Source organism: Chelonus insularis, unplaced genomic scaffold (assembly GCF_013357705.1).
Source record: "Chelonus insularis isolate UGA/USDA-ARS -01 unplaced genomic scaffold, ASM1335770v1 contig_94_pilon, whole genome shotgun sequence".
NCBI classification, from domain to species: domain Eukaryota; kingdom Metazoa; phylum Arthropoda; class Insecta; order Hymenoptera; family Braconidae; genus Chelonus; species Chelonus insularis.
In genome coordinates this window covers 3527487-3554249 of record NW_023276783.1, presented here as the reverse complement: position 1 = coordinate 3554249, position 26763 = coordinate 3527487, and the positions used below count along the sequence as shown (strand labels likewise).

At 32.3% G+C, this 26763-nt stretch overlaps 1 protein-coding gene across 1 annotated transcript in view; it reads left to right on the top strand.

Annotated features, from left to right (window-relative positions):
• Positions 1-26763, top strand: part of LOC118072829 (nuclear receptor corepressor 2) — a 248198-nt gene that overhangs the window by 196628 nt on the left and 24807 nt on the right. Inside the window, exon 6 of the mRNA XM_035092958.1 lies at positions 16351-16442. Within this exon, the coding sequence (XP_034948849.1) occupies positions 16351-16442 (92 nt within the window). The remainder of the gene's footprint in view (positions 1-16350; positions 16443-26763) is intronic.

Sequence of the window (26763 nt, the reverse complement as noted above, 5' to 3'; positions counted from 1 at the left end):
AGGTAATTTCGCGACGTATATTCCAAAATATCAAACCTAAGGCTCAGGTGTCAAAGTAAACTATAATAGGTCGCATCAGGCTTGCTTTTCATCCCCTCGTCAACGACTATGGCTTCTGATCGATGTAATGCCTACCCCTTAGATACTTCGCCTGTCATCGATCCAGTAAATACTTTTTTTCCCGTTGTCCTTGCAGTGTGTTCTCTTTCTTTTACTGAAAAGTTTTCAGGTTTAGTAATTTTTTTTTTTTCACAACCCTCCTAGTGCTTAATTTTTCATGGATAAGTTTGTAGAAACAGGTCTTGGGGGATAAAAAGATCCCGTAAACACTCGTTTGATTTGTAACATAGTCTACTTGATAATAAAACCATCGTATTTTGTATTTCATCAAAAATAATACTTGTCCCAATTGTAGGCTGAAAAAAATTAAAGTAATTTTTTATCATGATATAGAAGCTGTATAAATACATATGACTCCAAAGCCCCTTCCTCTTTTGTCCTCTGTCTGTACTCAAGGGTCCAGTTTTACACTCCATATCCCATTCTTTTAAGGGTGTTACCTCTTACAAACCTATCCTTCATAACCCCTGTTAAAATATTTACTTTTTAATGAATATGCAAATATAATTTTTTACGCACGATTTCCATATTTTATCTTTGACATTTTAGTCATCATTAAATTTCATTCACAAGTTTTTAAGTAGTTACATTGCCCGAGTGGTCAGCCATAGAGATCATTGGTCTTTTAAGAAATTTAAAAATAAATTAGTTTGAAAGATAAGCCCCGCATGTTTATTTGGATAGTTGTATGTGAATTTAGAGTTAACCTTTAGCATTAATTATCTGTTAAAAGAGAAAGAGGATCATGTTCAAGGATCTGTAAGCAACTTCAAAGAACCCGTAGTATTTAGCTGCAATATCTTTCCACTGGGTTGCACATCATATAAGTGACCATAAACAGCGATGTATATTAAGAGTAGGATATATTTGAAAAGTAAATTGAGATATAATAAAATAATTATAGCACAAAGTATGAATTTTTTGTTTTTAATTTTCATTGAAAGCAATAATTTTCGGTGTTTTTAACTAATTAAAGGAAAGATTATCATTTGGTGGCTTAAAAATTTCAAAAAAGTTTTAGTTTCAAAAGCTATTTTTGAATTAAGTAATACTCTTGATGAAGAATTAACCCTCAAATTTATTTTTCATAAGTATTTGTAACCAATAACATTTATTATTTATATCAATTATTTATACTCAATGATGTTTTTTTAGAAATTTTTTGTTTTTATTTCATTATTCCAACAAGTTTATTAAAATTTCCTAGTGTCTTATTTCTTCAAAATAAATGGCTCAATTCAACTATTGAATTATTTTAATAATAAAATAAAATGAAACAAAATTATATCTAATAAGAAATTAATAGTATAATTTATGTATTTAAAGTAATTGTTTACAATTCCTTATTTCCACAATACCATAAAAACAGACAACTCATTCTTTCAACAAATATTTTGCGTAATTTTACAAATCAAAACTTTTTCTTTTTCAATAGCAATCAGACTCAATTGAAAAGCGTTTGAGTATCAATGATAGAAAAGGGGGAAAATTATATACGAAACTAGAAGGGTGCAGGTTATATGCAAGGGGATAAAGCAGTAGAAAAGCAACGTTGGGACAATAATATCAGAAAAAAAGAAAAAATACAAACGACAAGGAATATAGGCCTTGAAAATAGATTTTGGATACGATTCGAGGAATAAGCCATCAATATAAATTGCCATACCCTCAAATGGAAAACAACTTGGAGAAAGTTTTGTCGCAAATAACCAATAGCTTTGGCCCATTGACTTTTAATTTTTTTTCTTCTCTTTCTGATTTCTTGTACATTACTTGAGCTCCTTTGTCATGAATCGTACGTGTATGAAGTTGCTTAACAACAATTGGAATTCTATTCAACAGATAATCGGATTATCATTGGGTTTTTCCACCCCTTCTTAACCCTCGGCTATTTTGACATTAACATCAGCGTCTCGCGACGTAGGTCAGCTGTCGTATTCGTTCCGCTCGAAGGCAACAGCAAGAGATGAAGGGAAAAGGCAAGAGAAAATGTATTCGAGAGTTTCCAATTTGCGGTTGCGACCATGAAGGGGGTAGCAGTCGAAGACTGAAGAGGATGAGAAGGTGAAAGTGAAGAGGAGGAGGAGGGAAAAAGAAAGGAGGATGGTTCAGGCTCTATTATGGTAATTATATGATAAATACAACAAGGCCTTAGGCAGTGTCTTCTCGTCTCTTCTCTCACAGTCGAGTCCTTTCCATCAGTGGCAGGAATCTCACTCTTCTGAGTTGCGTCTTTTCCATCCTCTTCTTCCTTGCCTCTTGAGCGTCCCTAATTCTCTCGTTCTCTCCTAGTGGTTTGCTGTAAAATACGCCGCCTCTTCTTGACGGAATGCAATTAATCTCACTCTCTTGCGCTCTTTCAAGATATTTCTCTCTCCTTCACTCTCTTCTGGTTTCTTACTTCTGTTTCTCAATCTCTTTTGGCGTTCTCACTCTTCTCTATCTTATTTTCGTACTCCCAACGCTCGTATAAGCAGATCCGCAAGAAGAAGTGTTACCAACTTAATGAAGTACGACTTCTGATGCGTGCTAGGGGGAGATAGATTCTGAAAGACAAGACGAACGAAATCCTTGCTAAATACCTCGTCTTCATTACTTTTCGACTTTATCCTGCTGTGCTGTTGAGATTTTTATAAGCTCTATTTACCACTGAAGCTTATGCTTTTTACAATAGTCATTATTAACCGCTTTTAATAAAGTATTTATGTAAAATGCTTCTGAAAAAGTTGTTTAATTCCTGACCAGGTCCAAGTAATTATTTTTAATCTGTTTGTTAGGAGATAGTATTACAATAAGCTTGGCTTTAAAAAAATGATATGATAAAGTTTTATGCAATTGTACAACTTTTTTTGCTGGTTAAAAAAAGCTATTGGAGATAGAATTAAAACAACAGAAAAATTAAACTTCATTATATCATTGATGATTTCAATAATTGCTTCCATTTGATAATTTTATTCATATTAAGAAATCAATTAATAAAAATCTGACTATTTAAGAAATATTTCATGCTAAAACCTATCAAACTTATTATCACAAGTCTAACAAGAACTAAGCTTGATATATAACTGACCTAACATTAAGAAAATATATTCAACGTTGGCCCCAATGGATCAAAAGTGGACCATAAACAAAAAAAATCATTCTTAAAATCTCTAATACTTTGAAGATTAAAAGTTCTAGAATTAATTATTCATAGAATTGTAAATGATTGAATACCATTTTTTTCAAATTACAAACAATATTTATATAAATGAAACCATATTTTATCCTAGTGATTAAGCTAATTATTTGAAACTCAAGTACACATAATTAAATAACAAAATCATTCGTAATCATCACTACAATAAAATCGTGAAATATAGATTATTCATATAAAGATTGAAGTAGGAGCTAATTCACCAGTTCCGCGCTCATGCAGAATCATTATAAATAGTCATAATTACAACAGTCGAGCGCGTGGCTAATTCAATTACGCTGATTAACGTTGTACGTTGCACCTTCTCGAGCAGAGTCAGGAGCTTGCCGGCGGCTTGTATAAGAGCAGGAGCAAGAGTATATACAGTAGAATAAGAGCAGGAGATGGAAGAAGGGACTAAAGGGTGGTTTGTCGTAGCCGTGGTTCTATGAGGGGGCTTGAGATACTATTACTGTACTGAACACTATTGAACATGTAATGAACATATATATGTATATATACGAGTATCCCTGGCTAGGATCCCAACACCAGGACACTCCTTCCTCTCTTCTGTCTATGCTCTTTCTCTCTTTTGCTTTCCTCGTGGTAGATATTATACTCATGTATAGACAAGTTATAGCCCAGTTAATATGATTATCTCTTCGACGAGGCAAGCAAAGCACAGAGAAGCGATAGTACAATTTCAAAACTTTGTTTCTCTTTAGCCAAAAGATATTTGCAAGTGCTGAAATTAATTTTATCATTTCGGTTACCTACTCTCTGTCGGTAGATTTATTTGCGTGTATGAATCAGTGTTGTGCATTAGAATGGATTGATAATACTACCTTACAGGTTTCACCAAGAGAATTAGCTTATTTTTGTTCAACTAAAACATCTGGTACTCTAACGAGCTCATCAGTTCAAATTTCACCGATATTTTTTAAAAATTAATTACTAAAAATTAAAACCTATAAATAATCAATTATTTACAACAATTGTTCTACATATTTCATTGATTTTATTTAATGAGCTAGAATTCAACGATATTAGCAATGACTTTCAACTAATTGACCAGTTTGCTGATGCTATCAGTTAATAATCATTGATGGTCAGTCAATATCTACTGATATGTTGGTAAAGTGCATATCTCTTGAAAATAATTAATGAAAATTATTAATAATTACTAACTATTCACTAATTTCAGGATTAATATTAACTGTGGTTAAATCACTAATTGACTGAGCATTAGAAAACAGTGAATAATCATTGATTCATTTAAAATAATATTTTTCTATACATCCTGGCATCTGTATATACAGCCTGGTTCGTTATTTTATTTAGTTAATGGTTAGTGCTTTACAATTTCTAATAAATTTTGATCATTAATGATAATATGATATGCTTTCCAAATAAGCAAATAGCATTTTGATAGACTCATGCTTATAGTTGCTTTAGATTTAACATACAGACACAACAATTATGACATATTGAATACAAAATTTTTATTGAGATTTAAGTATGGATACTAATTATGTTGGTGACTTGAAGTTTAATTACTGCTTCACGGTAGATAAATTCAATTAAAATTTTTTTTTTCAGCTTCTAAGATGAAAAGAATGATAAGTTATTTTCCTGAACGAAATGATTGATAAAAAGCTGATTAAAAAATTAACTATAAAGTCCAGATTGCAGCCAGACTGTATCGGGATAATACTGAATGATTGGATGAACGTCAAGAGGCATCAGTGAAAGGAAAAAGTCTAGAAGGACGAAGATTACCTCCTGTCGTTTCTCTCACGTTAAACTCATTACCCTCCAGTAATTCCATCGATGTTCCAAGAGGGTTAGTTCTAAGGGTGATGTATCCATTGGCCTCCAGAGTCGTCTCTCTGTCCACGCAAAATCCTCTAGTCAAAAGCAACCTTCCGGAGTGAGTGAGAAGGCGAGTTCAAGTGGTATAGGGAATGGAGACGGAGACTTGATAGGGTGGAAAAGGACCAGCAGCCATTTAATACCAAATCGTTGAATATTCCTCGAATGGTCCTTGATATTGAATTGACTCCTGCTTAATTGTAACTTCCACCGTTACTACTTCTACTCTTTTCATTCAATAAATCTCAATCACATCTACATAATTCTTACGTAGTCGTTTAAATAATCAATTTTCGCTTCTTTTTTTTCCTTCGTTTGGTTAAAAATTCAAGCCTAAAAACCGTTTGAATAAATTGTTCCAGTTGATGTTAAGTCGAGTCATAAGTGATCAGAGAGTAGAAAAATTAACTCCGGTGGTTGTAAACTAATTGAAGCTCTTCATGTCTTCTGAAGCGTATGAACCAAGGGTCAAAACCACAAAGTCAATGGTCAGTTTTTTTTCGTTTGTGTCTTTGGGTAATTAAAAAGTCTCAATTAATCGAGACCAATTAACAGATTTGAGTTGGTAGTTAATCATAAAACAAGTGGTTGAATTTTTTTTTCATTCCCATATCCTTTGGGAAATTTATCTTTAATCAAAAAAATTATTCCATGTTTGCTATACCAAATAAAATATAAACTTTGTAAAAAAAATTATTAATAATTTCAAGATGTTTTTAAACTTCTTGATAGTTAGATAAAAAAGTTTGGAGTACGTAATGTTTTTTAATCTAAAGAATAGATTTTTGAAAAAATTAAATTGATATATTCAATTTTTTTGATTACCTCAAGACAAGATTATAATTAAAATATGCAGAAAAGGGAGAAGTGACGACAGAGCAATTGAAAGCGATGACATAGGATCAAGGGGTGGTATAGTAAGTCGTAGGGTTGAAGTAGATTATCTTCGAATCGGAATGCATAATGGACGAAACGTTTTCGGGTTACTAATAAGCTTGAGAAGTATTGCTCACAAATATTCCATTTTCATCTCTCATTCATCATCTCTGCTTAACGAATGACAATATGGAATATTGTGCCCTTATAACGAAGATAATATATATTTAAAAATACCCTTTAAATATTCATTGAAAAAGTAGATTTCATTGAAAAGAATGAAATAATTCAACATATATTACTTCTCAACATTGATAGATTTCTTTCTACGTACATATTTTGTTCAAGTTCAAAACACACTGTAGCATGTTATCTACATTATTCTATAATTATAATAATATAATAATAATAATAATTCAGTCTTACATCACACCTATTACCCTATTAAAAGATATCTAAAATAGCTGAATGTTGATTCCTTCCAGCTGAAATGACTGAAAAAAATTTTTCTCAATCCAAATTTGACCCACTTAATTATATAATATTTCATTAACATAAATTCATTATCAACATTATGTTGATTTACATCAATTCCGTATTTAAAATATGTCAAAGAGCCAGCAGTAGCTAGGCAACGAAAAAAGCAGTGAGAAAATACAACGTAATAAATACCGACTCGCGAAGAGATAGCGGAACCAATTCATGTTCTCGCGGGGGTGCATCGCCGCAAGGCAAGAATGAAACAAATGGAACGATCCTGACATGCTCACCAGGGGGTATAATGCATCCACGTCGTGATACTCATCCTCTCAGTATGCTTGAATTGTCAGAGAAGAAAAAAAGCTTTGGATTCACGATAGATTGAGTAGCAAAAACCACCCCTATCCGCTTTTAACGTCCGTGCAAGCAATGGAAGCTTAAAGAGAACCGTACGATTGAAAAAGCTATTTTTCCCAGTCACTATAAAGCCTGACAGTCGAGTGGAAAGATGATTGTAAGAGAAAAAAAAATTCACAGAGGGATGATTGTGATAGCGTGCGTATTCAGGTGCGTGTGCTTCAACAGGTGGTCAGTTGGGTTTGTAGGGGGGTTGTGGCCATGCACCCCGTGGCTATCCATCCATCAAGAGCTTTGTACCCTATGTATGGGATGTATGCCTATCGGTTGTACAGGTACTATCAGATGGTTACTTGTTCGGGTTAAAGTATCACATTCTCTTTATCCTTCTATTCCATCGCTATCTCATTTTTCTCAGCCTAGATTTTTCTGTTATTTATTTTGAGTATAAAATTTGAAATATGCGCTTGGAAACATTGCTCTGTATCAGTGACATTAAAAAGTGCAACAATAATTTTTTTTATCGTTCTTAATTATAAAAATATTTAGTGCATATGATATTTAAATAAATGTTCAAAATTATAAATATGTTGCATGTTTTAATTACACTATTAAATTTTTTTGTAATCAAGTTTACTCGTTAAATAATTAAAAAGTTTAGATATTTACTGTAACTTTAAATGAAATTGAAACGTATTGATCCATCGTTGACTTGTGATAACGTTGATGAAAAATTTTACTGCATGGAGGAAAGTTGAACACTAGATGACCATATAAACATGGAAAAATGAAAGTATAATTTTTATTTCAGATAGAAATTTTTTATAGCTTTGATACATAATAAAAATAGTTTAAATCATGTTTTAAATCATTGAAAGATTTTTTATAATTGATAATAATTCAACATTGATTCAAATTTCTACATGGCCATTGATTTTGTTTCAATATGGTCTTGTTTCTAACTTTTACAAATCACTTAATAGAATCATCATTTAAAAAAATATGTATCTAAATTATGAATTGAAGGATTATAAATTTAAAGGGCTTGGGTTACATTTTTTTCAAACTATTTGGATGTTATCACTAATACTTTATTTGCAATCAATTTTCAACCATTGGCAATACTCCAAGTCAGGTTTCAACTAGCTATCATAGCTCATCCTATTCACTACCAATAATATATTTCCATTCAATATTCATTTATTTACTAGAAAAATTAGCAACCAAGGTTTTTTACACCAATTGTAATTACTTCAATTCATCATGGTAATTAGTTTGATATGCTGATCTCCTAGAAGCTTGACATAACTTAGTTACAATTCCATCTGACTTGGTAATATATATGTGACCATGAATACCTAGTGTCAGGTAATCCAACTGGTTTAAAAATAGTTATAATCATCTGACCTTTTCCCATCTTCATAGTAACACACATCCAGATGTTTTTGACGAATCATCTAGAGTAATTTTGCTATTTTTCGAACATTTGATGAAAAAAGTTTCTAATATTGAGGTCAAATACAATAAATTTTGTTAGTTTGATGCTTTTCCAAAATAGATGAGAATGATAACAACTTGTATCACAGTGTCCCATGGGGAAAAAATGTTAGAATGATTTTTTGTAATCAACATGATATTTTTGACTAATCAAGTTGGATTGAAGTTGTTCAAATGTGATATGTACATTTTGTACCATTTCAATTCTTTTTTTTTAGATTCAACTTTACTTTAAATTAAATTAAAAATTTAAAAAAGTTGCAAATGAAAATAAATATGAATTTATAATTTATTAAAAGCTACAAAGCTTGAATACTTCAACTTTACCACTTGGTTGAGAATTTTTTCTGTAGAGTGTGTCAAGCATGAAATAGCTACCTTGGAAGCATAAAACAAAAAATCGTTAAATTTTTACTCTCATTCGATTAAGGTTTCATCCTTGGATTCGTAAGAATTCACGGTGGTGGAGGTGGCTTTATCATCGTTGAAACGTTGGTGGAGAAACTGCAAGATGGGCGACAGGGCGGCAGAGATCCGGATTTAAAGCGTCGTCCGTGAAAGCCCTCTGGAAGCGCTTGAGCTTGCTTTGGGGTAGTTTAAGAGAAAGAGAAAATGGTTAAGGGGTGGCTAAGGACGAATGAGGTGGGTGGCAGTGGGACTCTCTAACATGGGCGTGTTAGAGTGTAAGTGCTAAGATCTCAGAGTGCATTAACATGCCCCAGAGGCAAGTTGAATACAACCCTTCTTACATCTGGAGCTCAAGCTCTACCCCTTGGTTTGAAAGACTCTTTTCTCGTTTCTTCACGGGGTTGGGCATCCACAAAGATTTTTACCTAATTACATTAAAAATGTTTTCTACCTTAAAATTGTTCTCATTGTTGGAAAAAATTATTTCAATCTAAAACAGAAAATAATAAATTCTTTTGTAAAAATGGAAAATTAAAGCCAGATTTTAATTTTAAAGTAATTTTTATTTTTAAATAAAAATAAATAAAATGTATGAATGATGGAATTGATAAATATTTAAATATTTTCTTCAGCTTTCTTAGTTATTTGGATAAGACAAAAATATGAAAATAATTTTTTAATGAATACTTAAATAATCAAATATAATAAGAGTTGACGTTACAAAAAAAACATGATGAAGAGACAAGTAGAATCTTGTACAAGTGCGAAAGCTGAGGTAACTCGTCTTACATTATTTAGAAGGGCCTGGCAGGACGAGAGAGTGAACTGACAAGGGCGCATGCTAATCACTCGATCCAGATTGAATAATGAATCAGTATTCTTTCCCTCTTGTGGTTCACTTCTCTGGCTACGTGACAGGTTTTTTATTATCCTTCTATCTATAGGCGTCTGGTGAGCTTTTACTCCAGAAACTACGAATAAAATTCCCATAATCATTAACCACCATATTAAAAAAAAATAAAATTAACCAGAAAAAAGCATCATTCTCGTAATTTAATCCACTTTTTTATTGAATATTTTATTGTGAATGTTGAACAATTGATTGGAGGCAATTTCTAGAGCTTTTGACGTGCTTTGAACTTTAGACAGAAACTTTTCCCTTTCGCATGTGCATCAGGTATACGACCTATGCAAAGAGGTAGAGGTTGAGGGGTTCAGCATAATGTCCTTGGGCATACAGGCATAGAGCATGGCTTTGGCACCCCCAACAATGTTACACCCTGGTACTTTGTGTGCAAATTACGCCCGAGAACGAGTCTCGACTCATCCCAGAGAGTTGAAAAGCTTCCTTGCAACCCTTCACGAAAATATCGTATTGAGAGAATTGAAAAAGTGCTACCACTTCATTTTACAATTGTTTGTGATTTTTTACTTGCTATTTAAAAAGAGTAAGAGACCTCTTGGGGGTTGTTTCTAAGAGTATAGTAACCCCTACACCGGAAGCCACAGAATTAAGTCAATTCGTTTTCTCTCAAGCGGGCCAACGTAGTTGGTACAGTTTTAGTCAGGATTCCAGAGACGTGGGGAAAGGATTCTTATTATTGCTCTTAAGGGATTACGCCCTCTAGTTTGCGGGACGTATCCCCACGTTCTTGGCTGTAATAACAGGGCCCCACGTCTCTACTCATCCTTCCAATACCTTCATCTCAGTCCCCAGACTTTGTCGTCATCGTTGTCTACTCTCTATACTCTTCTCTACCAACAGCTCTGCCCTCGAGTTAACGCCCGAGTGCTTGCGTATGTGCAGATGGGGTAGCTCTGATGTTTCTCCAAGACAGAAAATCTGAAATCAATACGCCTAACTCCTGTAACATGTAGAAAAATACTTTAATACTAAAATATTCATGAGTTAATAATCCACGTGAGTATAGAATATCAATTATATCATGTTGAAACCATTTTCGAATTTTTTTTAACAAATCATTTCATTTTTTTTTTAAACATCATCATAAAAATAATTTTAATATGTTTTAGTCCAACAAATATAACAAGTCTTGTTTTTAAATTATTTTATTTAAATTTTTTACAAATTTCTATGATTCCTTAGAGCCAGTCATGCTGTAGTAATGAATTCATTTTACATTAAAAAAAAAATGTGATAGTTAAAATTTTAAAAATTAGCAATAATATTAAACTTTGATGTAATTTAAGCAGAATCCAAAAGTACTTTAGAAAAAAGCGCTTGTGATATTGAAAAAGTTCTTCAAAGGTTCCAGCAGTATTAATAGGATATTCAAATAATTTTACATCGCCAAAGCATATCAATCAGGTACTCACAATTTATTTTAATATTTACGAAAATTTTAAAACCATTTGAAAATGTTTGTAAAGCATAAAAATTTTGTAATCCCGTTTGCCGAAGAAAAAGTATTTTCTTTTTTTTTCAATTTCATTGAAATCAATTAAACATCCTAATTTTAATCACCATAAAAAAATAATTTTTAAATACTTCAATCCAATTAAATTATCCAAACTTTTTACAAAATAGTTTCATTTAAAGAATCTTTCAAGTATATGATGGATTCTCTCCAATATTTTCCACTACATATGTTAGAATAATTTCTCCCCTGCTTCAATATCTGCGTGACATCATCATCTCCTAATTAGTGTTGACGACATTGAGTTCGATGCTACCTTAAATTATTATCCTCACCAGCTATAGGAAATTCCAGTTGGGTAGTTTTGATCGTTGTAATTTTGGAAGGCATCGCAGTAAACCAGAATATTCTAGATTTCAGGATGGGTTAGTGTTCGTGGCGTGTATAGAAACTAGAAAGGGGCGTTTTCGCGGGTTAAACCTCGGTACTAAGGTCATATTTGGGATTAAGACGACGCTCAAGTGGCTGCACACCCCGCGATAGTAGCAAGAAGTAAAGGGGCGAAGGTTGCTAACCCCCAAGTCTTACCATTATCTTAACAAATCTAATCTTGTGGTGGGTGTTTATAAACGTCTTGTTTATCAACGGATTGTCAGAATAGGAATAAACTCGAGCTGGAGGATTTTTATGCACTAAAGGGATTCATGTAGGGGCCTTGAATAATGATATTTAGCATTAAATTCTACTTGAGTTTAGTATAAAGGATCACTTGGAAGATACTTTAGTTTATTTTTTATCCAGTTTATATCATTTAATCTTACTTTAATTAATCATTTTTACATTTTGATTTAAAAGAGATTAGTTGAACATTTGGATCATATCTAAAAAAAATGTTTTGATTCGATTATTTCTTTAGGATTAACGATGTTTTTGTTTAGAAGAAAATCAGTTGTTTAATCACTTAATAATTGTCACGAACGACCAAGATCAGATACATAAAAAATTTGTGTTTTTGTTTCTTCTTCAAATAATATTAAGAGCCAGATAGAACTTCGACGTCAGCCTGTAGTCGATACCTTGTTTGATAATTAATAATAAGTGCATCAAAACAATACGTAGCAGCCAAAAACATTTGTTCATACTGTGGCCATATAAAAATCTACCTAAACGTGAAATCCAGTTAGTTAGTTGCAATAAAGAGAACTGCTGACACTAGGTTACTGCTACTCTACTGACGCCGGCTGCGTAGGACATAAGTGTGAGTACTCGAAGTAATTATCAAATTAAAATCTCTGATATTCAAATAATAAAATCAAATATGATTAAACTGTAAATAATTTCTGAAATTGAATCTCAAACTATCAGAACTACTAGAATGATACGTTTTACAACCTGTTATAAGCTGACAAAGTTTGAAAAATAATCCTCCGATGATAATATCTGTAGAATTTTATTCTCACATTTTTGTTCTCTCTCTAAACACATCAAATATTGCAAAATCACGTTGCAACCTCCGGAGAAGTTTGCGAGAAAAGTCAATCCGCTTTGCCACCCAGTTGCTACTGTGTGTGGAGTCCGAGAGACTGTCGAGCAATAAACCGAGACTTCTCTTTGCAGCAAAGACCACCCTAGTTCCAACTCACCCCTCTGATGCTTTTCCTGCACCCTCAGAAGCTACTCCTCACTCCTCTCTCTGAGCACACGGCTGATTAAACGCGCAACTACGTAACCTAACGCAAATATACTGCCCCAGCCTCACTTTCAGCTTTCCTCCTTCTCATTTTATTTCCCTCTCACATTCCCATTCCCTTTCTTTTCTTCACAAGCTTTTCGATTCTACCTTTCGTCGCTCTTTGAATCATGAGACTCCAATGAGCTCCGGTCACTTGACAGAAATATTTATCGAGGGTCTCTTTACTATCTCATTCCTCAGTTTGCTATAGACAACCTATCTCTCTTGAAACCACCGCCCTTCGATCTTCCTTGCTTCTATCATCCCTCGACGAATTGGACGTCGTCACGTCGCGAACTACGCGATACCCGCGCGTTCTTCTTTGATCCCTACCTCCTCCTATACCTCACTAGTTTGTTCGACTCGAATTATTTGCCCTCTTAATTACATTTTGATCCGGACTGAAGTCTATCCAATAAATCCTGCCTTCATTTCAGTTTCTCAATGAAAAATAGGAGAATGAAAAACAACCAGTTAATCATATACCTTAAATTAACTAACTTGTTTTTTAGTGTGTCTTTTGTTGTCCTACTTTTTAGGTCCATTTTACCTAACATGTTTTATGCACACTTTAATTTTATTATATATTATAATTCAGTTATTTTCAGTTACTTTGAACCGATAAATAAAATATTGTTACTGTAAAAGGGAAATTTAAAATGACTAAATTGAAAATCTAACCCATTCTACAATAACTTTTAAATGAAAAGGTAATAGATTATTTGAGAGTTAGTCTATACAATTAAATTTTTTAATGAATAGGGAAATATATTGAGTTGAAAAAAAAATATGGTACTTTAATTACTATAATTTCAAGTTTGAAAAATAGTAGATATAATCACTGTTAATTGGCTTGCTCACATATTCAAGTAAAAATGATTTATAAATTATTGCAAAAATTTAAGAAACATTTTGATGAATCAATTGTAAATCATCAAATCTAACGAAATCAGTCATATGCCAGTTGAATGTCTGACAGATATTAAAATAACTTATCAAACACTCAATCGAAATGAGAGATCACTTACATTTTATTTTTGTGAACGACATCATATAAAAATTCAAACTATAAAGTTTCATGAACATGGTTCGTTTAATGTTGTTAATTATTAAGATATCGTTAAAGTTTGTTTTCTATTGAACAATAAGTAATTGTGATGGTTTTAATACAGTAGAAGGTTTCATGATACTGTAGAGCACTACAAACACATTAGTTTTCACTCTATGAATCTTGATGATGCACAAAGATATTAAAAAATTTTTAATTCAAATCGGAATGCTTAACTCCAATCAGTTTTTCGAATTTTTTTCTCAATATTTATCATTATTGTACATTTCAATTATTAAAAATTATCAATAATTTTTTTTTGCAAATTGTATTGTGATTTTATAGCTAAGCAACATCAATTACTTTACAGAAGCCGTAGTTAAATTATTTTAGTCAAATTCGTTATTAAATAGAATTGCATTTTTTGTTAACTTGAGCCACAAAAATTAAACTGTTCAGATTGTCCCGCAAAGTGGAGGGCCACTCGCTGCGCTGTGGCGCACCTTTAATCAAGGAAAAAAATGTAATATAAGCCAAGGGGAGTAGAGAAAAAAACTAGAGACTGCATGACAGGCAGTCGTGAGGGTAAGCGAGAGACAAAGAGGGAAAAGATATAAAGAGAGGATGCTGAGAAGAGTAGAGAACAGGGGGTTGACTCGAGCCACCGTGGCCACAGAGGGAACGGAACAAAGGAAGTTATCGCCCTGGAATTTTTATGCCGACGAGACTCGAGGAATGCAAATCACGCAGTACTTTTTTCTCTTTTTCTTTCTACTTTCAGCATTTCATTGTCTTTTTTTTCAACTAACGCAATCAAATCACAAGGATTTCCACCTGAAATTACATCATTTTCAACATAGCCAAACATCAAAAACTCTCATCTTATTCTTTTTTATCTTGTTTGCATTTTAAAAAAACAATTGTAAACAGGATCCATCGAATTTTAACAACTCTTTTTCTTTCAGAAATATTTTTTTCATGTCATTGTTGATGTACAACAAGCAAACCACTAAGGTTGAAGTCGTCAATTTACACATTACCTCTGTGATTAACATTCTAAGCACTTTTACATACCCTTACCCTTTCAAGCTTAAAATAATTCATTTTTATGCACTTTAAAGTGCCTAAAAATGATTGAATTAATTCATACAACTTATGTGCATTAAAATAAAATACTTCGATTTGCACTAAGTGCATTTCAAATGTATCGAAATCGTATATATGATGTCATAATTATATATTTCTACCATAATAAAATTACACATTTTCTATTAATAAGCTGTCAATAAAAATACATTTAAACATATGTAAGAATTAGCTAAAAAGTGTGTGTAATTATTCGATAATATTTAATATCAGACAAACCATAGTATGCATGAAACTTTTTACTTTACATACATTTCTATCTGTAGTGCAACAAACTCACGTTATTAACTTTCTAGGGTATTCAAGTTAAAAAAATTCGTGAACCATGAACGATAAGTGCAGTAATTTATTTTTACCATGGACATAGCACAAGTTATATATTCCAACTCGTAAATTATATTTTTCAAGTTAACTGAAATATAATACAAATAAATTTAATTAATGTCCAAGGATCTACTAAATTGGTATTATCATTCAATCATTCCTAATCATTGGATCAATGCTACTTATGGTAGCCAATGATGGACTCATTGTATAACCTTTCTCAGAATGTTACAAATGAATTATACATATCTTTCAATCAATTTTTACACTCTCCAAAGTGTGTTAATTTCTGTAGTTTTATTTCTCTAAGAGTTCAATAATCATTTCATACTTTTATGCATTTTTTTTAGTATGTTCTTTAGTTTGTGACATTATTACTGATATTTTATTTATCTCTGATGTTTTTACTTTAATCAGAGTAACTAGGATTACTAAAGAATTAACATCTTTAATTTTCAGTCATTGATAACGTAATTATTTATAAGTTATTAAAATGTCACGTGCTACTCTAGGAACAAGAGTATTTTTTTTTATTTTGTAAACAGTAAAAAAAGTTTATCATCAATGAATTCATAGTCACAAAGCCAACAAAAATAGAGACATAAAAAGCGTCGCGTGCCAGTGATAGGGGTTGTTAGATGAATCGAATGGTTGTAAATCAGGGAAAGAGTGATAACTCACGCAGTGATTCGCGTTGGAGAGCAAGTGAAGCGCGAGGTTGCTCTCGTGAGGCCAGGTAGTAGGTAGGTTTCTACCTGTTGCACGATTCCGTTCAACGCAAGAGCAATGAGGGAAACGGGAAACGATAAAAATTCCAGATAGGGAAACGGCTCGAGGGTAAATCAATCGTTCGGATTGAGTGAAAGCTCAAATTCCCTTTAAAAAATATATTTTTTTATTTATTTCACTTACTTTTACGTTTTGTTCTCTTTTCTAGGTGGATGAAAGAGACAGATCGCCTGGTTTATCGATGCGACCTACACCTGTCGCTATCACTGCTCCGTCCAGTCCTGAGGAACCTGTTACACTGTAAGTAGTTTCACTTGATTTTTTTTTTTAAATCTAGAACTTTTTTCTTTGGTTTTAACTTTAACTTTGAATTAAAGAATAAATAATCATTTAACGATGACAAGTGTGAGTTATTGAATTAATAAATGTTTTTCATTCTTTTAAATTCAAATTACTTAGTATCTGAATTATTTTATTGAATGTAATGTGCAAATTAAATGAATTTGGTTTATTTAATTAATATAGCTATAGTAGGTTATTTTAATTTTAATTTTATTTTTTTATCTTTAAATTCAAGTGATTTTAGAACAAATCTCGTGGAATAGCACTCGAAAAAGCCACTCAGACAAATTAGTCAAGTCAACCCTCGAAGTGCGTGTTCCTCTCACCCTCTTCCACCCCTTTGAGTTTCCCGTATTGTTCTTACGCTTAGGTCGCTTGTTCTCGGGTGTGGGTTATTTATGCTGGTTTTTTATTACGCTTTAGTACTAAGAACAGAATGGAAACAATATGTCAACCCCCTCAGAGGGCGTAGCAAGGATGAGGGTAAGTTCTTGTAGGTAACTTGCCTGCCACCTAACGCTAATATCATCGCCATCAACTTGCTTCTCTACTTGGAGAAATTCAGAGGCGCTGAAGTCATGATTTTAAACTAGACCATCTGCATAAATTTGATTTATTGCTGTTATTAATAATAAATCAACATCTGACGCAAAAAAAAATAATAATAAAAATATAAAGAAGAGATGTTGAATTTTTTTCCGGATTAAAATTAATAATCAACAATGTCGGGTGGAAAGATTTTTTTTGTTTAATTTTTTCAGTCATTCAATTTTCTTTTCATTACTAATACATAAATTCTAATATTGATTACTAAAAAATATATTTTTAATAAACTTAATGAACTTTATATGCATTTAAAGTTTTTAGTAAAATTCGCTAGTTCTTGGATGATAGACAAATTTTTTTATGTAGTTATCAAAACAAAAAATGTCCAACACATAACAACAATTAAATTGATATATTAATAAATAAATACTGAATAGACATTGTTGTTATTTTTATTATTATTTTGAAAGTCCATCGGAAAGTTTTTTGGATCATTTTATTGTTTAATTCTGAAGAATAATATGGGTCAGTTTTGAAAACAAGAAAAAATGTCATTTCACACTTATTTAAGAATGTTAGTAAATATTTAAAGTTATTAATCCTAAAATACGACATTTAATAAAAGCTTTATCTACAGAATTTAGATCGTAAGTCTTGTTAACCAGATTGAAGCATAAAAAATTAATGATCAACTGAAAAATTGATTATTCTTGTAATTGAAAGAATAAAATGGATAGAATGACATAAATCCAAATGAACATTGATTTCACGACACTCTGAGAGGTATATAGAGAGGGTAAGATATCTTTACAAGGTGGTCGAAGAAAATGAAGGCTTGTAAAAAGGGCAAAGGCCATAAGTAACAGGCCGTCTGGTAGAAAATGCTCCAGGGCGAGCAGTGATTTAGAGAAATTAAAACTTTAATTCATGTTGGGGTTCGTAAGGGCGCATTTTCACCCTTAAAACCACCCTCAAGTCGTCTTCGGAGTCCTTCTCATGCACCCCATCGAGAGAAAACTCTGGTGAAACCGCGCGCGTGGATACTGCCAACCCTTGGGTAAATAAAACCAAGCCTCGTTCTCACTGACAGATTCTGGTTTCCTTTCTAACTCCACTTTTTTCTTTCTTTTGCCTGTGAGCTCTAATAAAGCATCTAGAACTGGAAGACCAGTAGTCATCTACCTTCTATGATCTATAGGTTCAAATAAATCACAAGCCCACAGTGGAAAAAAAATATTTCAAGAAAAAAAAGTTTCAAACTTTTTCTTTTTTACTTTGGTCGTTTTTACTCAAAAAATTTCAGCCACTGAATTATTTGGCTCTCTTTGTCTTTCTTTAGTTATTTTGAAACATGTCATAATGTCACTAGACAGTTGATGTGAAAACTTTGAAAATAGATTCAATTTTTCATGTTTTTATCTTGAGATAAGTTTGAAAAGTAAATAAAAGATGATGGTTAATGTTTTCAAAAATATTAGGGTACATTTTATAAGCAATAAGTAAATAAGACATTCAGTAATTTCACACATAATAGATAGAATCTATGAAAATATCGACAATTTTAATGAGCCAGTAATAAGTAATCTCCTGATGGAGAAAAATTATCAGTAATTATTTCGGTAATGATGTACATTTTATTATCGAGCTTTTAAAAAATGCTTCAATATATTTTCTCTTTTTAACTAATTAATAAATATTATTAAAGCTTCATTTTAAAGTCTTAAATTAATTTCTTGTCAATTTTTAAATTTATTATACTAAAGCTTCAAATGTTTTTTTCAAAAATTTTTTAATTCATCTTTTCGTCTGTTTAGTTATAAAATAAGTTTGCAATTTATTCAATATATCTGATAAATATTCCACTAGTACGAGAATTCATTGTAGAATAATTTATGAAAAACATTTTTGTGCTCAAGGGTTCATGGAAAAAGCATCGTATTCGAAGAACGTATGCTTTGGCTCACGTTCTGACCATTACAGGCCATATCTACTAGATGACCACATAGGGGAGCCGCCTTACAATCTCTGGGACTCTACAAGCATAGTTGATTTAAAGGGACATGCATTTTAAAGCTTTCTCCAAAGTTGGTCAATTTTCTATAACCCTATTTGCACATTGAACAAATAAAAATTCAGTACGGTTCAATAAAATAGATATTAAAGTGCTCAAGAGTTCAAAAATGAACGCTTATTTTTCATTGGTCATCCACATTATTTGTGGTACATTAAAAAAAGATTAACTTTCCAACGGACACAGTTTCTGTATAGTTTAAATGCGAATTTATGATTTGGTGATAAATTTCAAAAATAATGTTGAGATCACGTTAGAGATCCCTTCTCTCTTTCTCTCACTTTGAGCCCCTCGGCATCGCTTTTAGGGCGGAATCCGCCCCCCAATAAATTCCTATCACCAGGTATACGCCTTTACTTCGTAAATCATTGCGTAAGTGAATCCGAATTGAATTGAATGAGTAAATATGGCTCGCTACTAATAAAAAAAATATACATTGTATGTTTTCTCATCTTTTTGTTATGGAAATAAATAGCCTCGGATAGAAATTATATGGTTTATGACGAATATAATTCAAGTGTTGGCAATTTTATTTGTGTAAAGTATAAGATCATGTTTTTTGTTTAATTGTTCATTGATCAATTGAACCAATTAACAAGTTCACAGCAATATTGTAGGGTCATGTTTTTTGATTGGCGAATCTTAACAAACATTTTGATTAATAATCAATCAACAATTAAAGTTTGTTAAAACTCTATACATTCGTTTATGTTAATTTTACTGGGATTTTGCCAAAATTAAGTTTTGTTGTTTACATCTCTAAATATTAACTTAAAGAAAAATATTATTACACCTTTAAAGAAATAGAATCAAAAGGTAGGATTATCAAGTTGTATGAGAACAACTTGACAATTTATATTTTTAAGTTTTATTTATTTTTAATTTATAACTCAAATTGGTTAATGAATATAAAATATTTTCTTGTTTTCAACAATTAATTAATTAATGCAGTTTTGAAATATTATGCAAATAATTTTTATATTAATAAAAGTTATAACTAATAATAAATAGTTAATTTTTTGTTAATAAAACGATTGAATTAAGACAAAGATATTTTTTCCTTTTATCATGACCCTTTTATTATGGGTTTGGCATGAGAACTTTAAGCCAATGGAAATGCATAAATACATGAGCACAAAGCGAATTCAGACATGAACAAGCTTACGAATCGCACATGTTCGTCTTTCTCACTGTTTCTCTTTTTCTCGAGGATACGTAATAACACCAGGACATCTATGGCGTTGGAAATGCGAGTTTTCGAAGCATTATCTCTCTACCCTCCATGAAATTTTCGGTATCTCTTTCCAGTATTTTCTCTGAAGGGATTACTCGATCTAAGGCCAAGCATACTGTTATATTTCTAAATTTTTATTTTTTATCTTATTTTTTTGTACATAGTTGGGTTTTGGAAAAGGGTGGTTTACCTCATAGGGTGCTAGACACTGGAGAATTCAAGGCTTCTGCCTCTTCACTGGCCACAATAATGTCAGCTGCAAGTAATTAACCTTCCAAGTATCTAAAATATTTCAAGAAACATGCTGACCATATTAATCTTGGAAAACAGGAGAATAGAAAACATTTATAAACAGGGGTGTACAGAAAAATTTATAGGACTATTTTTCATTTCTTTTTACATTCTTTTCAAGTACAATTACATTAATGTTTATAAAAAAAAAAAGAACAATTAATTTTTTTTAACATGGTAAAATAAATATTATCATAAAAAATTGGTTCATTATTTGTCGTTCCTAAACGTTAAGCTTTTTAATTAAAAAAAGATGAAATAAATATAAACATAATAAAAGAGCCTAAGCATATTTATTTAGTTTATAAATAATAATAATAATTAATGATTTGAACAAAGTTTCTTAAAATGTTGATTTATAAATGAAAATCTCAAGCATTAAGAATTAAGTCAAAACATAGAAGAAAAAAAAATAACCATAATTCTAGTAGTTCTAATGCGAATGTTCCTGGAGATCCGTATTCCTAAGGATTAGTGTCACACGAGTAATTACGTAGCACTGAGAGCTTGCAGAAGAGAGGGTTATTCTTGTAGAAGAGCTGCAATACAGTTTACTTGCGTTGCTGCTGTCTCAGCTTAAAGCAGAATGAACAGTTGCTTCGTTGCTCCACTATTCCCTTATTGTATTCCCTCTTTGTCTTTCCGTTTCTCACGATCTACTTCTCCGTTGCTTCGTTTTACTCCCAAAACCAGAGCTAATAAAAGCCCACAATTACCTCCGGTTTGGGCCATTTGTCTTGACGGCTCGTCTCATGCCCGATATAATTCACCCTGGCAACAACACATTGTTGCCTAATGAGGTGTAAAACATTCCAAGATATCTTCTCCTGTCTGTTCACAGGATTCCCGCCTATTCGCTTTCTCTCATCTGCAATCATCTAGGAATCTCTGAGACATTTCAGATTTTTTATTCCAGCCTTTCAAGAGAAATATCAACAAACAGAAAAGATTCGATGAGAGAAGAAATGATTTTTATTTCATTTTCTTCACTTTTCGGCCTTAGACATAAAGCCTGAGGGCTGTTTTCCAAGCTCAGTCGATGATTTGCAGCGATAAAGCTCGCATTGACAAGCAACGCACGTGTAACGCATGCTTGAAGACAAGGCAAACAGGCTACTAAGGGTACAAGTGTACTAAAATTCTTCCAAAGGACGTTATGATATATTTGTAATCATGTTACCTCGTACGTGACCTTCCGTTACAACTGTTTCCAGTAACAAACAGCTTTTTTTTTATTCTCTCCTTCATTTTTATTGTTATTTCAGAGGTTCCAACTTGTACCCGTATGTGCTTGAGGTTCATTTATTACTTCTGAATAAAAAATTTTTCATACATTGAATTTTTTGTTATTTATTGATTCTTCTGTTATGAATCAATTTTCAACATTCAAGACTAAGTTTAACTTTGATTTATTAAGTAAGTTTATCCAATTTTATGAGAATAAAGTTGCTGTTCTTTCTGGCTTAGATCTAAAAACTAAATTGTTTTACACGTTGATTAAATCGATAATTTTCAGTGTCTCGAAATCGAAACTTATATTTATGAATAACAATATGACACTTAAATCAAACTTGAGCTGTAAAAAATTAGAATAAAGTACAAGAATAAATCTCTCTGAGAAAGTAACAATAATGGAGTTTCTATATAGGCTACTACTGGCATGGTAATATTATTTCCTATAACTAGGCCATCATCATACATAGCAATTAATGTTGGTCTAGTCATGAGAAATAACTGGATAATAACATTATGTTTTATACAAGTATTTACTTGGACTCTAGTAATTTATGTAAAGAATAAAATATCCTTGGTAACTCTGGACCAGTCATCAATGATCCAATGTTGGTTCAAAAATGAGCCAGCTTTGCTTTTTACTATCTTCGTTATCTCATTATCTTTATAATTATTAATATGAAAGAAAGATTTTATAATAATCATAACACTTGAAAGCTCAGCAATAAATCACAAGAACTACTCATGACTGGTTTAATTCATTCAGAATTATTATGCTATTTTTAAAAATAGTATTTCTTGTAAATTCAAGTTGATATAAGAAAAAAAAAAACCATTTTTGTTTCTTGAAATGAGATTGCATCATAATTTGTGAAATAAAGACTGTAAGGAGGATGGTCGAGTAGTATTTTCGTACTAAACTGGCAATTTTCTGTATGCCATTACATTGCCCGGTAGCATATTATTACTGCTGTATACCCAGGACAGTTTATTTTGTGCTCATTTCAAAATTTAGTGTCTCACCCCCCAACGAAGTCCTCCATGCCAGTTTTCACGGTATAAGAACTACTAGAGCGTGCTGGGTCATACGTATGCACACAGAGAGATTTTCTCTCTTTTACTGTGGGGTTCGCCGCGGGTCTCAGTCCTAAATCAAGCTAGATTTGTTTGTGCAGATGCTGCGTGCGGTCTCGCCGTGGAAAGATAGCGAAACATTCTATATAAATTAGATAATCGTGGCTATTAATATGAGTCGTGTGCAATATAATATTATGTTTGTTTTGCTAAATTCTTTCATGAATTATTTTTAGGTGACACAATTGAAAAAAAAAAAAAAAAATAATCTCGTTTCCTTTAAAATATATAATTTTCAATATTAAATTATTTACTTTAGAGAAATAGATTGATCAAAACTATTGAAAATCTGTCCAGTTAATTCAAATTGACCAAAAAAAGTTGCTTCTATATTTGATATGTGATTTGAGATTAATTTTAGGGAAAATCTATATGTCAATTAATTTAATTAATTTTTTTCTTTTTATAAATTAAATTCTGGAAATTAATTCTGAACAGGAAGATCAACTTATTGAAGAAATTATGAAATATTTTATTTGAGAATCATTAATAAATTTTAATAATTCCAGAACTATCGTCAAAGTGGCTCGTAAATAATACTTTTACATTAAGATTAATTATTAAGAGTAACAAACAATTGAAAATGATTTTATAATCATCAAGCATAGTATTTTTGATTGGAATGAAGTTTTTTCTATGATATTATATGTAATAAGTAAACAATATTTTTCTTTTCTTGATAAAAAAGTAATAAAAGTCACGTAAATGATCAAACTCACATTAATGAAAAGTTAAGGAAGTACCATAAGTACAACCCGAACATAAATTATAATTTTTTTTGCACTTTTATTTATCACTAATAACATTTGTATAATAGTTTGAGGAGATTCATTAGCATGAGTTTTGTGGTCTATGGTATCATTCAGAATGTTTGCTGCATGAGAATAAAGATGATAACAATAGTCTCCCTGTCACTATGACGTTATCGACCAGCTGAGGTCCGTCGTCGGTTGGTCCAAAAGCTTTTCAATCCCTTCTTACCACTACCCCTTGATTCCATCTCATGCACTCGAGCTTCTAGCACGTACACTCGTCTTCACCACCCGTTGAATAACCCTTTAGGGTCTCAGCACCATCTATGGCTATTCCGGATATCCTTAGACGCCAGATAAATCCTTGATGCACGAAATAACCCACGATCATGTAGAAATTAATAATAAATTATTTAAAAGTTATTATCAGGATTATTTATAAACATTCTTTGAAGTCTTTTGTCTGGAATTTTTTGCGTTATTTTGTTGGGTATACTTCCTCTTCTTCTTGTCGGCTTGGTTTTGCTTGGTTGCCTATAAATCAGTGGAAATTTGTTATGCCCGGCACGCAGATGGTTTTGTTATATGAAAATATGTGCCGCGAAGGGATGGTGTAAGTATCCCTCGGTAAAACACATCCCTTATACCTCTCCTTCCCCCTTTATGTCTCTCCCACTTTCTATCTCTTTCTTTCTCTCTTGGTGTACTTTTCTCATTCACATCTTCCAACACCCTCTTGATCTTCCTCCAACCTGTCCCCAGGCCTCATACTGCTTTGTTTTAATTCTGAAAGTAAAAATGATCAGCTAAATATTTTCTCTAAGTCCAGAAAAAAAATCATACAAATTTTTTTATCAAAACATTTAAAAATAGAAAAAGATGTTTTATAAAAGATTCCAGCATTTTGATACCAATTCAATTTTCTTGAATAGATAAAGTTCTACTAGAACTATTTTTGAGGAAAAAAAATCGATTGGTCAGTTTGTAAGAAAAGAAAAATGAAAAGAAGGAAAAGCTTAAAAAATTTTGACGTTGTTAGTAGTACAGATAAGGGGAGAGAGGGATGATTCTCCGGAGCCGGAACGAGAGTGATGTCCAAGTGGGCAGCTGTCCCAGTCACAGAATTTTCTTCTTTTTCCTTAACACAAAAAGCACCTCCGCTCAACACAACCTTTAAAATCTTTTATACCTCAAAAACTTGCCTGCTAGTTTTGCGATATGTTCCATTCTGCAGATACTTGAAGTATGGGGACAACGGGAAGTGAACATGTCCCCTTGGAAAATAAAGCCAATCTTAGTGTCGTTAGCCAAGGGATGATTTCACCCCTTGGTCAAGAGTCCAATGTCCTCTCATGACTCGTTAGGCTTTTTCTTCTTTTAAAATCTGTCCCAAGATACTTGAAAGATGATTAAAATTGATAAAAACCTCTTCAATTTACATCCAAATGTCATACAAGTACTTATAGGCAAGAAGGTTCATCCCCCTTGGAAAACTGTACATCTAGAAGCATGGGGTTGTTTTTCTTGCTGCAGGGCTAAGAGGGTCTTCTCTATTTTATGCTCATACATTAGTCGCGGGGTTGCAGTTGCGATTCCCCAAGTGTTGAGCTTGGAAAGAGAGCAAAGTGCGAAAAGAGAGTCGCTAGAAGGCGAGTCATGTGTATCCACGTGGTGCCAAGTGGGGTGCATTAGCCAAGCTCGCCCATTATCCACGCGTGAGAGAGCCTTAAATTATCCGGCTCCCAGTCCTTTCCACCTTCCCATCCTATATTCTCACTTCTTCACGGTGAGAAAAAGACATACGACCCTCTGACATTATAAGAAAGTGAAGACTCTTTGGGATTTTCTAGTCAAAAAACTGTCAATGTGATTGAACTGTTTTTTAAGTATTAAAATATTTTTGACTCGAATTTTAAATCTCTACCTGATTGTAATCAAGATCTTTATTAATGTTTCCAGTGGAAAAAAATTAATTAATAATTTTCTGATAAAAGATAAAAATCAGCTGACTTGTGATATGATGTCAAATTAAATAATGAAGAAGTGATATCCAAAAGAAAAAAATTAATCATTTTTTCCCTATTAATTTATTGACCAGTTCTATCACACTTTGTGATCAATTTATTTTTCAAAATAATTCCAAATAAAATCCACAATTAAATAATTCCATCATCAAAACTTGAAATCAAACACATCTAGGTTTCAATCAGTACTTTAATTGCTCTTGAAGCCATCAAGCTTTAAGAAAGATCTGACATTAACATAGATATCATGAAGGAAAAGCTTTAGAATCGCGAATTAGAGATGAGAATTGAAGAGCCATGAGTATAAGCAGAGGAGGTAAATGATGGAGTGGACGAGGCGCCTCAACAGGAAATCCGGGGCGAGCCTAACCGCTAAGAGCTGTGATCCGGTGGTGGTTTATCTAATTGGAATTGTCGAGGGCACGAGAAGGAAGGTCGAGGTGCTGCTTAGTAAGGTGTGGTGGTAAAGAAGAGGGTGGGTGCTGAACTTTGGGCTATCTCTTGGAACACAGTTCCAAGGAGGCTCTTTAGACTCTAGTGACGTGACGTCGCTTAATACTGTAATCCTTGGTAGAGTAAGAGAAGGTGGTAAAGACGACGGTATCTCATCGTGTACTTTAGACCATAGTCTGGCCAAGACTATATGCTTGCTAATTAATTGACGAGATTCAATATGCATTTGCTATATTCGAGGGTCTTTAACTTATACCAGCTTGCATAATCATGACAAGAAAGCTCATTGTTTGTTTGAATTCATTACATCAATTATTTTTGATCAGAGGTTTTTTCTGTTTTAATAATAAACTCCATCAATTGTTCTAAAATTAAATCAATACTTGAACTCAAGAAATTCGTACCAAGTTTGATGAAATATTTGCTTTAATTATCAAAAAAATATCAAAGTCTTGATAAATTAATAGTGTATTGACTTGGTTGAAAAAATATTTTGCACTTTGTTGACGTGGTTTGCTTCGTCATCGAAGATCTGTTCATC